The 13,799-nt window shown below is 32.9% G+C and overlaps 2 protein-coding genes across 2 annotated transcripts; both read right to left on the bottom strand.

The window, feature by feature from the left end:
• Positions 1–291: 291 nt before the first annotated feature.
• On the bottom strand, positions 292–3,382 carry LOC139096300 (BBSome complex member BBS2-like). Its single transcript, XM_070648000.1, has 6 exons — positions 3,260–3,382; positions 2,002–3,208; positions 1,771–1,950; positions 1,281–1,740; positions 1,068–1,216; positions 292–389 (listed from the first exon to the last, which is right to left on the bottom strand). The coding sequence occupies exons 1-6, from the start codon at positions 3,377–3,379 to the stop codon at positions 292–294; spliced, it is 2,214 nt and encodes a 737-aa protein (XP_070504101.1). The 5' UTR covers positions 3,380–3,382.
• Positions 3,383–3,764: 382 nt separating this feature from the next.
• On the bottom strand, positions 3,765–13,752 carry LOC139096306 (thioester-containing protein 1 allele R1-like). Its single transcript, XM_070648005.1, is given in 12 exon segments — positions 3,765–4,154; positions 4,213–4,366; positions 4,422–4,856; positions 4,858–5,689; positions 5,749–6,411; positions 6,725–6,935; positions 8,538–8,820; positions 8,901–9,162; positions 9,235–9,329; positions 9,393–10,385; positions 10,822–11,014; positions 13,553–13,752. Coding segments are annotated over 12 exon segments (4,419 nt in total). The 5' UTR covers positions 13,618–13,752; the 3' UTR covers positions 3,765–3,921.
• Positions 13,753–13,799: the final 47 nt, after the last annotated feature.

The following is a 13,799-nucleotide window of genomic DNA, read 5'->3' as shown; positions in this document are numbered from 1 at the left end:
AAAATGATAACAAGCTTATCATAACCAATCATTTTTTTATGGCTGATAGTCTATCAAAGGTCTTAAGTGGAAAAAAATGGTTATAAATTTATTATCAATTGCAGTTTCTTATCGACATCAATTATTCATGCCACAAAAATGTAAAATATTTTTCTATGCCTCTGACTAAAATGAATATCAACAAAAGATAAAAAATTTTGTAGCTATTGATAGCAAAGTTTAATGTTCCTGGAATTGACTAATTTTATTGACACAATTATTTTTAGGCAGTAATGTTTAATAGACATTTATTTATCCACTTATTTCCATAATTTGAACCAACTTTTCAATATTCTTTTGTTCCAATGCTTCTTTGTAGCTTGACATCATTTTTGCAGCAGCGGATCCAACTGAAAGATAGAGATATATTGAGATATATAAGGGATTGTTCATGAATTGCGTCTAGCATCATGACCAATCGGTGAAATGGCATCAGTGGTCTAAGTGCAGGGAACATCAGGTCTTATGACGTACTCGTGTCTTTGCAATGTGCATAGCTTGCAAGTGGTTTGGATCCCACTATGAACTGTAGGTCTAAAGGGTGTGGTACAACAAATTAATAATTCTTTTTTAGTGCCTCATAATATTTTTTGAATATTTTCAATTTTACTTTTCATATTTTCTCCTGATTTTCTTATTAAAACGAAGCGTATTGAGGGGAACGCAACCCATCCTCACAATTTTGGGCAAAAACCTTTAATTTGTTATGGTTTTTCGAGAAAAATCCCCCAAAACTTTTGTGAAGCATGCATGGTTCTGACAAAAATAGTCTATAAACACCGACTTCGACCTCTGGTAAATATTAATCCCAGAAGCGCCACCCTACCTAAAAATATTTAATTTGTTATGGTTTTTCTCCCCTGCCTACACCCTGATTGTTACTAACCGACCGTTATGATTTACTACTAATCTTACAACCGTTTCACATAATCATTTCATATTACCTACACTCATGTGCAATCATAAATATTTCAAGGTGACAAAAATCGAAATTCTTATGAATTTTGTAGCACTTAAGCTTATATTACCTCTTAATCTTTGAGCATGATAAAGCGTTTGATTAATTTCAGTCAATAATCTTTGAACCTCATTGTAATTTTCACTTCTAATTTTAAATGACGTCATTAGTTCCTCATTTGTCATCATTAATTCATTGTAATAACTTGATAACTTTTCCCTAATAAAAAAAAGTATTAAATGTCATATATTTTGATATTAAATTAATTTCACCATATTCTTACATGTGTGTGACTTTTGCATCCTCAGCACGTAGAACTAAAATCTTTGCCAAATTGATTTTCAATGCTGTATCAGTTTTTAAAACATTAGATGACTCTTGAAGTCCTTGCAATTTATCAAATAATTCTCGAAACTTTGTTACAACAGATGGAAATGCAGCTACAGATTCTAAATTTGTTACATTCATGAATTGTGCGATTGCCTGTATAATATTGCCAGCCAATTCAATATTTTCTGTTTGAATTAAAATATTAGAATCATTGTAGAATGTAATAATCAGCGGTGAACCGTCACGTAAACATATTAATGAAACTTTTAAGAAATCAAACGTTTCTGTTTCGGTTGGGTTTGGCTCTATATCAGCTGGTAATAGAAAGTTTTGATTTATGAACATGCAGAAACGATTGACACGTTCAGTTACTTTAAATTTTACATAACTCTCAGGTGCTGTTGATAAATGATCTTCGCCAAGCCTGTTGATCTCAGTTAGACATTTTGGTGAACCGGTGATTCTTTCAGGCAATGAATACATAGAAAATCTTGGCAATAGACGATTTAATTCAAATACATGATATTGATTACCATCAGCACTTCCAACAAAAGCTCTGATATGAACATCAATGGGTTCATCTTTTGGGATTTTTATAGGAATAATAATGCTAGAAACTCCACCTGTACGATTATTTAAAGCATTCATAGATGAATAAGAGCCTGAATTGGCACGTTTTGTTGGTGGATGAACAATCAATGTTTCATTTCCATTGGGAAATAGTCCATCAGCAAATATTATGACAGCTTTAATTATCGTCGAGTTGTTCGTGCTGACGCCAATTTCTACACTCGATTGCTTTGAACCATCAGTTGATATTACAATTTGTAATCGAGTATTGGCTGGTATGACAGCAAAATCATCTGATATACTTTTAAGTGCATTCATAGCAGCAACAGAATCCTCAGCAGCTCCAGTTCCTATCAATTCATTCACTTTTGAATTATTTTCATAATGTGTCAATTCAAGCATAAGATTTTGCTTTATTGTTAATAAGTCCTTGATTTGATTGCTTTCTGTTGCTGTAAGAGGAGCTAAATTGACATTTGATGATGTATATCCTTGAACTTCTCCTTGTTCTGTGACACAAATCAAATCATCCTTTTCCGTACCACGATAGTTTGTAACAATCAATCCAACCACTTTATTTGGTGATATAAGTTTCATGAGCACCTCCCCCGAACGTGGATCTCGAATATCCATTTTTCCACCTTCCCATCCAAGAATGATTTGTTGTGTACCTGTTCCAAGTAAATCATACGATGCCAAACATGTCGCACAACTTTTTGACTTAAAACGCCATAGACGTACGTGTTCTTCGTAAACACCAACTGTTCCATTTTTGAGTATGAAGGCAAGCAATTGTGATCCCAAAGGAGAAACCTGTGTTACTGGCGCATTCTCGTTGAGTTCCTTTATGAACTTATCTTGTTTATATATTCTTATTTTGTCATTACAACCGAGTATTATTTCTTGATCATTGTCACGATTGAAGTCAAATAATGTGATGGAATTTACGACACCCGATACAACAATCCACAAAATCTCATCTCCCTTTACGTTATATCCTTTTACGGTTGTATTGCTGCCTACGAGCAATAATGGCGGAAAGGAGATGTCTATATTACCAATTGTCATGCATCTCACACTTTCTGACACATCCTTAAAGAACACTTCAATATTATCATCAACTTGATAAACCAAAATATTTGTCTCCGTGCCAATGGCTAGATATTCTTTATCTGAATCTGAAAGTTTTCCTGTAGCTATTGATGTTATTGTGTAATTTACTGAAAGCATTCCTATATCCTTTTTGATCTCAGACCATGCCTTTTGTGTATTAAACATATTATATCGAGTATTTGGGCTGTGGATTATAATCTAAAGAACAATTTTTAGAGTATTTACCGGTGAATTAAATTTTACACTTACTTTATTCGATTGGGTGATTGCTGTAAGGCTAGGATTAACTGCATCATATTTGCCAACAACTACTCCTTTATCTGACAATTTCATGTCAATTGAAAATGAAAATATTGGCTTGCAATTCATTTTAATTAACTTTATTTTATGCTGTCTGAAATTTTGGAACTTGATATTTTTGTTTGTATTTTATGGCGTTACTATGGAAACGCTTGCATTTAAGTGGACGTTGAATGTGCGTGCATTGGTATTAAAGGCGCTTTTCTCTTTGTGTTTACTATTTTAGTGAAAATCATGTGGATTATTTGCATGAATTAATGCATATCTGTTGGGTAGAATGATGCGAATGTACCTGAAATTAGACACAGGTCTAGATACAGGATTACGTCAGGGCACCTATTAGTCTTGCCGTCAAAACGACGACATGGTGCTCTAACGAACTATATTGTACTGCTCGGTGCCGATCTGAAATGACTGAAAAATTTCCTTCAAATATTAATTTCTAAAACAAAACTTCCGTTAGAAAATTTTGATTAACTTTATTAAAATCTTTTAATATTATAAAAATAAAATCGAAGCGCAATAGAATTTTAATTCGAAAAATTTGTTACTTTTCTGCATTCACAACCTAGCTAACTATTAATTAATTAACATTCAGACAAAGTTTTTTCTTAAATTCTCAAAAAATATTTTGTTATGGCTATAATAAACAAAATGATAAATGGACTAGACATTTGATTTGCATGACCTTTCGAATCCTTTACTCTGTTAAATTCACTGGACTCTGTATCATTTGATATTCTTCTTGATGCTCGAATTTTGCATACTTCTGTACAGTCTTCTTGTTCGCAAATATCACAAAGGCTTGATTGCCTTGCTGAATAGAACTGTGTTGCTCTTCGTGCTGTAAATAAATATCACATATTAGAGTCGCAAAATGTAAAACGGAATTAAGTACTTACAACTATCATAATAGTCATAAATTACAACAGGTGCAGGTCTTTGCTTAGCAACTTTATGTGTACGATATGCTTTAAATACAGGACATAATTCAGTTCTTTCAATTTCATCAAAATACACAACAACGACTGTATCTGCCTCCCTCGTCTCAACTTTCTGTAATTCATTAACATTAATTAAATGCAATGATTAATTAAATCATCAACTTTACCTTCACTTTTTGTGTATCCCTTAAGAATGGTATCGTGTCAACATCAAATGTAAATCCACTTGGGAATGAAACTTCCATAACAGCCATATTCGATTTTTCTGTGTAGTTGTCAGGCACGAAATTTGTGCACACTGTTAAATGAAGGAAATCTTTGTTGGAAAGTCTATTCACTTGGGGATCTAATACAAATCGTGGCCAAGCGCCTGTCACATTTAGATTATACTGATAAGAAATTTGAAGAATAGCAAAGCCACGTCCAGTTGCGGTTACATTCACTTCCTTTGTGTCGGCTGGTAAATCATACTTTTGAAGAATCAATGTGTTGCCAGGATTAACACTCATTTGTGCTGCAGTTCCTTCAGAATATTCAAGGTTCATGTAGACATTGTTATTTGGTACATAAATTTTTGTGGCAAGCTTTGACAATGCCTGTAAGACCAACAACAGTGTCTTGTGTTGATTGAAATCCTCCATTCTCATTTCTTTGTGTAATAAGCCATTTCATGACTGGGATTGCGTCAGTATCTAATCCAGCAGCAAGTAAAGCTTGTAAGCCATAAGCAGTCATTTCGATATTTATGGCATTTGGTTGTGAATTCCAAGGACTTTTGGCGTCAGATTCTGCAACTATTTTTTCCCAATGCTTCATACCATCCTTGTTTGTAGCTTTGCTGTCAAATTTAGCGAGGAAAGCATCCTTTGAACCATGTGCGGCAAGTTCAAGTGCATAAGTTGCAATAGCTAATGAATAATTATCCTCAAGTTGATTGAAGTTCCTTACTATGTAGTCTAAAGCCTTATTAATAGTGTTTCTGTATTCTTCTTTGAAGTTTTCATTTTCCAAGAATGTAATCAATGTGTAGGCAGTCAATGCAATTCCTTTCGAAGATCCACCTTGCATATCCTTATGAGAAACTTGTCCAACTTCTGGAAAACTTCCATTTGCACTTTGTACATTCTTTAAAAATTCAAGTGCTTGTTTTACAACAGCTTTGTCAACAAGAATGTATTTTGAGGCTTGATTGAAAGATTTGGCAACGAATGCTGTAAGCCATGTTGATCCCGATTTGTCGTTCTTTCCAAATGCACTGTAAGAACCATCATTATGCTTGTATCCCAATTCTCTTTGATATCCTTTCTCCATGTACTTCTTAGCTTTTGATTCAATGTCAGGATTAAGCTTGTTCAAGTTTGTAAGGTAATCGAGGACAACAATGTTAGGAACGAAATTTAACATGTTCTGTTCTCCACATCCGTATGGCAACTTTCTGGAATGGAAATAATATTTAAATATTAAAGCTTTAAAGTAATTTGAATCATGACTTACATTAATTTATCAATGTTTTCAATTGAAGGTCCCAAAACATCTCCAATAGCTGATGCCTCAACATGAACTGAGTCAGGAATAACATTTTTAGGAATTTCAACACTAAGATTTGTTTTGACTTCATTTCCGTTCCTCAAATCTACAAAAACAGCTTTGTTCTTATAGTAAGTCACACCTTCTGGCACAACAATCAATTGCCTTTCTAATCCATCGCCTGCATATTGAGATGTAGCAGTGACCTTGATTTTGATTTGACCGACCTTCAATGGACGAATCATGAATGAGACTGATGAGCCACTATTTGATTTGACGATAACATTTTTCCTTCTTTGTGTCTCAATTGCTCTCTTTTCTCTGTTCAAATTATTTTCATCGTCGCTGACTTCAACAAATTCAAATTCTTTCTCATCATTGAATAATTTGACCTCTGCACGTTGATCAGTTTCCATGTAATTGAATACAACAATGGGAATTGCCACTGCTTCTCCACGCTTAATGGAATATGGTAAATTTGTTGATACAAAGAATGGCTGGAAAACATTGAATTTTGATGGTTGTCGTGTCAATCCGAGTCCGGTCAGTGGATCAACAGAAAAGCCAGTGATTATCCATGATGTGATTGTGTCTGGGACTTTCTTTGATATTGTTGTTTTTCCATCGTATCTAAATTGGTATTTTGAGATTAGATTTGATTCTGGTAAAATAATTTGAGGAACTTCTTTAAAGGTTCCTTTGATTATCAATTTCCATAAACAATTTTAATAATAATTCATGCTTAGTACCAACCATAACCATCTCCATTGTGTTAAACCTTGAGAATTAGTTCATTTAATCCATAAACCATCACCAGTAAAAAGATAAAAACATAGAAAAGTTGAAAGTAGAAAATAAAGTATCAAAGGCTAAGTTGTCATTCTTGTTAACCGAAAAATATTTCATTAGTAAACATGTAACAGACTATAATCATTCTACCTACCCAGCAGAAAATGAATTCATGAATAACCACGTATTTTCAATATCATGCTTTAAATGAATTCTTGGATGTTCCCAACGCGGTTTGGGTATACGGGAAAATGCATATGGACCTGCCAATGGAGGTCTCGTCTCAGTTCTTATTGTTGAAAATTCAATTTGCTTAACTTTTGATATTTCATTTTGGAATGGATTATATCCTACTTTTACATTATCTGAAAATTTACATAGTATTTTTTATGAATGAATAATGAAAATTCCCAAAAAAATAGGCAGTAATGAATGATGTTAGCACACAAGTAGATTGTTATGAAAAGTACAAAAGCACCACCAGTTATAGAAATCTCAAAACATCTTAAAGAGACAAACTATAAATATTTTGCTTTCATATACCCGTGACTGTTCTTTTTCCCAGTGGAATTGAATGACTCAAAAATCCATGATTCAGGAAATGCTTTGCGAATCGTTGGCGTTTTTATATCACGTGAATTATTTTCTCTTTCTGTGGATGTTTCTTTTTGTATCTCATCTATGGGTTTCACTACTGACTCAAAATTAAGCTCAAATAGAGAAAATCTATCTTCAATTCCTTCACTTTCTTCATAATCAGGATAATCAGTAATTCCTAATGTAGATTAAATGTTTAAGTTTATCAGAGAGCTAACCAGATTAAGGTTAAATTTAGAAATTTGTCGAAAAGTATCAATTCCCTATCAGGTCGAGCTAATCTCACGTACGCGAATAATCAAATTGGAAATATGATTTCGTGCATAATCACAATTATAGAAAAAGAAGTAGTGTGAAATCACATTCAACAGAATAAGAATAGAAGTAACATTCAATAAAGATATTAAATATCGAAAACTTTACGTACTCTTCGGTGTCATTTTCATGAAATGAAAAGTTCTCAAAAAGCCATGTTTCGGGAAAATCTTTACGAATTTTAGGTTCATTAACTTGAATGTTTTCATCTATTCCATTTGGAGTGTTAGATTTCCGCAATATTGCCATTTTTGGCACTGGACCACCTTTCAAGTGTGGAAGACGTCCATGATGACTGTAAATTCTCATATTTCCTGATATGGATGAAATTAATGAATGAGAAAATATTGAATTGCTATGTGCATAATGAGCTAAAGATCACAAGTGCTTGTACATTGTGAGACAAACTGAAAATCCACTCTCAAATATTTCTTTGTAAAACTAACCCGATGTCATCAAAGTATTCGTAAATCCATGATTCAGGAAAGTCTTTACGTATTTTTGGCTGATCTATATCTGGAAGTTCTGAACTACCAAATGCAGCCTGAGGTAGTGCAGTTTCACCATCGGCTGCCATTGCCATTCTATCGTAAAGGACTAAAGGTTCTCCTAAGAGAAAATTCAATTTTACTCAATTTGAAATCAATTCTGCTGTGATGCTTTAAAGGACTTAGAAAATAGGACTAAAGACAGACATGAATTTAATATAGTCAGAGTTTGGATAGTGTTAATTTTCACATTGATAACATTCCAGCCAATATAATTTTAGAAGGTTTGAAGCTAATCGAAACGAAACGTACTCGATCGTATCCCAAATGAAAGTTTCTGGGAAATTTTTACGAATATTTGGACCTTTTTGTTCATTAGATTCATTAGGTTCATGTAATTCGTTATCAACACGATCAATTGATTCCTCAAACTCTTCTGGCATATCATATTGTACATCTTCAGCTATAGAATAATATACTCCATAATCTAATTCTTTAAAAATGGGAATTTTTGTGTGCTCATTAAAATACAGGAAGGTGCAATAAGTTGGAATAAAAAAATCTTACGAATTTCTTCCTTTGCATTGGTCACAATTACTGCTCCAGATATGTCAAAGTCGCTATAACTTCCATAAAAGTCACCATAATATCTTCTATGGAATCGAGTCTTTTCGTTGTATTTTCCAAGCTCTTCGAAAACTGCAGATTTTTCTAAATCGTTGCCTTTCTTTAATAGAAGGACGCTTTGATCGACACCCAAAAGTCCGACATATGAATTTGGTTTTGTGCTGACTGTGATGGTTAAATCATCGCCTGGTTTTGCTTGGTCTTCTGACAGTTCAAGGTCGATCTGTGGATGGGAAATAAATTAAGCATTGATGGTAATACATTTAAATTCGGGGTCAGTCTTAGTTAGGCATTAATACTTACAAAATTATTTAATTCATCACCCAACTCAATCTTCACGTGATCTGAAATAATTTCTCCATCTTCTCTAATGTAGTACACAACTAAAGTTGCTTTTGGAACCATTGCGAATGAACCAAGGAAACGGAAATTGTACTTGTTGCTACCATAAACTGGAAGAGATTTCGATACTATGACATCACCACGTCCTAGCACTTGATATGTAACTTGAGACATTCCTTCTGTGGCAATTACGTCAACTGAGATTTCTTGGTTTAATTTTGGTCTAATTTATTATTGAGGGAAATAAGAAGTAATTATCATTTAGGAATTAAATGGAAAAATAAAAAGCACTTACTTCTCAGTGACAATTCTTGCTTGAATAAATTGATTGCTGTGCGACTTAGCTTGAGTTATGTATCCCAAAAGGAAATCTGAGTCCAAATATTTTGCCTATAAATCGAATCAAGTTCAATAAGTTTGTACACCTTGAAATGTTAGAGATCAAATATTTACCTTTACACTGAGATGTGTAGCATTTGCAGGAACATCAATCTCCACTTTTGCCATGCCATGATCATCTAAATAGTAATCAGTTGACGTAGCATTTTCATCATTCCATGAATAGGAAACAATAACGGAAACAGGGTTTGATTTGTCAGTCAATGGAGATCCATCATGATAACTAGCTCTAATATGTAAATTATATGGAAGTCCTGGCTTATAATTATCAGATTCCTTTATCAACTCAACATTGTATTTGTATTTATGAACTGTGATTTGGGTTGATCCATTTTGTCTACGTCCTGTCAATTCTTCTTCAAATATAGCTTCGATGTTGACATAACGTTCATAATCGCTCTCAATTTTCAATTCATTACGGATATCGAATTCTGTCGATCCTTTTCCATCAACTTGAATGACTTTACGTACAATACTGTCTTGGATGAAAGGTTGAACGGCACCCAACCATAAAACTGGATATGCAGACACTGTGGCTTGTCCTTTAACTGGTTTTCCGTATGTATATTTTGCACGAACTGTTGCTCGAATTTTTCCATCTTTGAATGTCACATGAGGATTTGAGTCAACAATTACTTCATATTTTGGCAAGACATATTCAGCTACTTCAAATGATTTTGAAGATTCTTCACCGTTATCGACTTTTACATTAATCAACCATGTTCCCATAACCGGTAAATCCGACAGCTGTAATTCTTCTTGATAAACTCCTTTGACTAGCCGTACATTATCGAATTGCTTAATACGATTTTTTCCACCGTCTGTTATATAAACTTGTACATTTGATGACAGGTATGGTCGTGTACTGGAATCTAGAACAAGTACTCTAAACTGAACTTTATCGCCTGGTTTGTAAATACTTTTGTCTGTTTGCACTAATACAGAATATTTTTTTGTGTTTAAGTCTAAATCAACACTTTTATGAAAATCAGCTCCATTGACGCTCATGACATCTAATTTATAATCGCCTTGACGGAGATTTTTGAGCTGTATTGTGGGAAAAAAAGAGATAAAAAATTTATTTTGAGTATTTTTTTGCATATTTTTAGCAGCAAATTATTGAGTCATAGATTAATTAATGCCTAGAAATTCTTCAAATTCGTAGCTAATTTGTTAAACAATTTCCATACGCAATGCTGAATAAAACAAAAAAATAATCAAGCTTGAAACTGTGTCAAATGTAAATTAATCCAAAGTGGATTGTACGCAGATATAAACAAAACATAACATAGAAGAAGAAAATCATCAGCCGGTGTATTTAAATTAACATGAATATTTTTTCAAGTTCATGATTTTTTTTTCATCTCATCCACTTCAGCTTGTCAATGTATAAGCACGACAACAAGTGAGAAAAGAGAGGCTTTTTTCGAGAGAAAAATCACTTTTGAGATTATGTCATCAATGAATACATATATCCACTTACATCAAAAATCAGTGTCTGTGTACCATCATTTGTTATTGTAATGTCTTTTGACTGCAGATAATTTCCTCCATCGTCATCAGTTCCATTGATGCTCACTTTATAAGTTGTGGGTTCTTTATATCCTTGACTCGTTATTGCTAAATGATAATCAGTGTCTGGACGTATGACTTTTGATCCTACAATTGTGAAGTACCTAGAAATGATACAGTTAATTAATTTCAAAAATAGTAAATTAGGAAATCCCCGTAGCGATAAAAGAAGAGCTTTAAATTCGTATTTACGTGACAAAACGCAATTCAAGTCAATTTCACGGTCAATTTTCATGTAAATATTTCAGTTTTTTGTATGCTTGTGATATTTTATCATCAATGTGTTTTTCCCATCGCAAATGATGGCAAAAAGTAAATCGTAATTATGGGATGTTTTTATGCGATATTATCATTAAATCGCTTAAATTTCATACGTTTTGATGAAGCTACTGCAACAGATGTTATGCAAGCTTTTGATGGAACTCATGAAGGAAGTAGAAAGTATGATCATCTAATGCAGTTGTGGGCAAACTTTTTTTTTCGCGGCATACTTCGGTTGTAAGCCTTGTTTAAAACCGCACATGACATACAGCTCATGGTGTTTCCAAAAAATGTTGACCGCCAACTATTGTGCCGCGGCACACAGGTTTCCCACCACTGGTCTAATGTATGAATTACAGGCACGTGTATTGCGATGTTCAAATGCTTTAATAATTGTCACAGTGATGAAATTTATAAAAATTTTGGATATTTACTTTGTTTTCCATGGTCTATAAATTTTGTCATTAATTCTCAGATATGTTTATAGCAACTTTTGTTATCAATATTTTTTAAGGGTTATTTTGCCGTAAATTCAGGTTATTCGTTTTGCAGGTCTGCAGTTTTTGGTGCACTTAAAGTTTTGAAAAACTGCAGGTCTGGGCATATAGATTGCAGGAAATGCAGGAATGTGGATTTTGGGTAGAACTCTAATATATTGCACCGTGTTGACCCAAACAGGCAACGAGCATGCTTTCATGGTACAGAAAAACAATTACGGCACCTAAAAGCGGTCTCTTACTATGTTAGGATGAGCCCTTTTATGCATTGAAATTGTCCATGACTACGTCATGAATTTTGAGACATATTTATCATAAAGCGCAAGAAACCAAAAGAATTACTTTATATTAATAACGGGTTTGTAATGCACATATTAAATTTTATATACACAGTTTAAAGTACAAAGACCACCTAACAGACATGATGTCTTAAGCTTTTTTAAAAATCAATCGTAGGATACTTAATATTTTGTGATCATCACCAAAGCTCTTGTTTAATAGCCATAGCTGAAATGTGAATGTAGTATAGGTGTGGGTGTTGTTCGCTCACTTTATTATGTAGACTCAGTCATAAAAACCTTAATTGTGTAAATTAGCCATGACAAATAATTTTCGCATTATCAAAATCCTTCGAATAATTTCTAGAAAATTCTTATGATTCATATCTCGAATTATATTCTGTCAACAATATTCCTGACTACCTCTTATTCTCTTATTCTCTGTGTTGTTGACTTCCATTCAGTTTGCCACTTTCCTTATGCAGAATATTCTCTTTATTTCCACTGAATGATCAACAGTGTCGATTAAGATTATTTAAATTAATTTTATACTAATGACTTGAGGCTGTCTCCATTCAAGAATGACAATAACTCTTGGTTAATAATAAGTATTATTCACACATTTCCAAAATATAAATCTTCAGTATTTTTGTGAGAGGCAACAATAAAATTGAAGCATCTGATTGGACACCATTCGATATTTAACATCTATGATGCAATCACTTAAAATTACTCAATGAAAATTCAAATTAAATTATATTTATTAAGTGTCATTATAATCTTCAAATTAGGAAATAAAATTCAATTCATGAACTTTTGTGTGGAATTAAATCTTATTTGATTATCACAAATTGTTAATTTTCATATTTGTTGACTTCTTTTTGTTGGAAATATTGATTGTCGAGTGACGATCACTTGAATATTTAAATAGAAATAGCACACTTAAGACTCTTTCTGTCATGAAATGTAGGTAATTTCAAGAAATACAAAAAAGAAAGATCAATACATTCTGTATAGTTCGTATAAGTATTGAAATAAGGTAATAAACTTGAATAAATTCCATTCAATGCTGTTCTGGTTTATCCATGTTTGGATTGACAAATACAAAAACGAGAAGCAATTATAAGCACAGAAAATAATAATTTATTCGTACCAAAAAAGAATTATTCAATTGAATTTATCTAACCCAAACGTCAATCTAAAGGAATAAAATCTAGTAGGAATCATGGATGAAAAAATTTCTTTCATTTCCATTAATATCTCGTCATTCTCAATTTGATCTTTTTAGTGTGGAACACAGAATTTCACGCGAATAAGTATTAATCATACTAGAAGTAATAGTAAATGCAAAAAATTTAACACACAACAACACTAAAACAGAAGGAAGGTGACAACGTTTCATTGGAATCACCGCCAACACACAGAGAATAGTTTAGTTCACTTTATGGTAAATCTACGCGAATTCTGTCTGTTTGTGTATCTTTTTTAACTTCTTTTTATTCACTGTGATGACCATTTACGGAGATCACTACCATTAAATCACTTAATTCATTCTTAGTCATGATTTTAATCTATCCAGGAAGTCATTTTCATTCATTGAACTTACCCATCGCAGGTTATATGTTGAAAGAAAGTTGAAAAAGTCAAAAAAATGATGAGAAATTGCGACATATTGCGTCGCTTATGATCAATTGCACAATAATAACAATAACCAATACTATGAGACCGTCTAAAATAAAATCACTGTCTGTACGAAATGAGAAAAATAAAGACCAGCGCTACTATAACTTGTTTTGCACGCGAAGAAATGATCACGAATGGAAACAAAACAGCAGAGATGGAGAATATATATA

Source organism: Chironomus tepperi, unplaced genomic scaffold (assembly GCF_022539635.2).
Source record: "Chironomus tepperi strain 1889 unplaced genomic scaffold, CSIRO-AGI_Ctep_v1 contig_382, whole genome shotgun sequence".
Taxonomy (NCBI): Eukaryota; Metazoa; Arthropoda; class Insecta; order Diptera; family Chironomidae; genus Chironomus; species Chironomus tepperi.
This window is presented reverse-complemented; position numbering and strand designations above follow the sequence as displayed.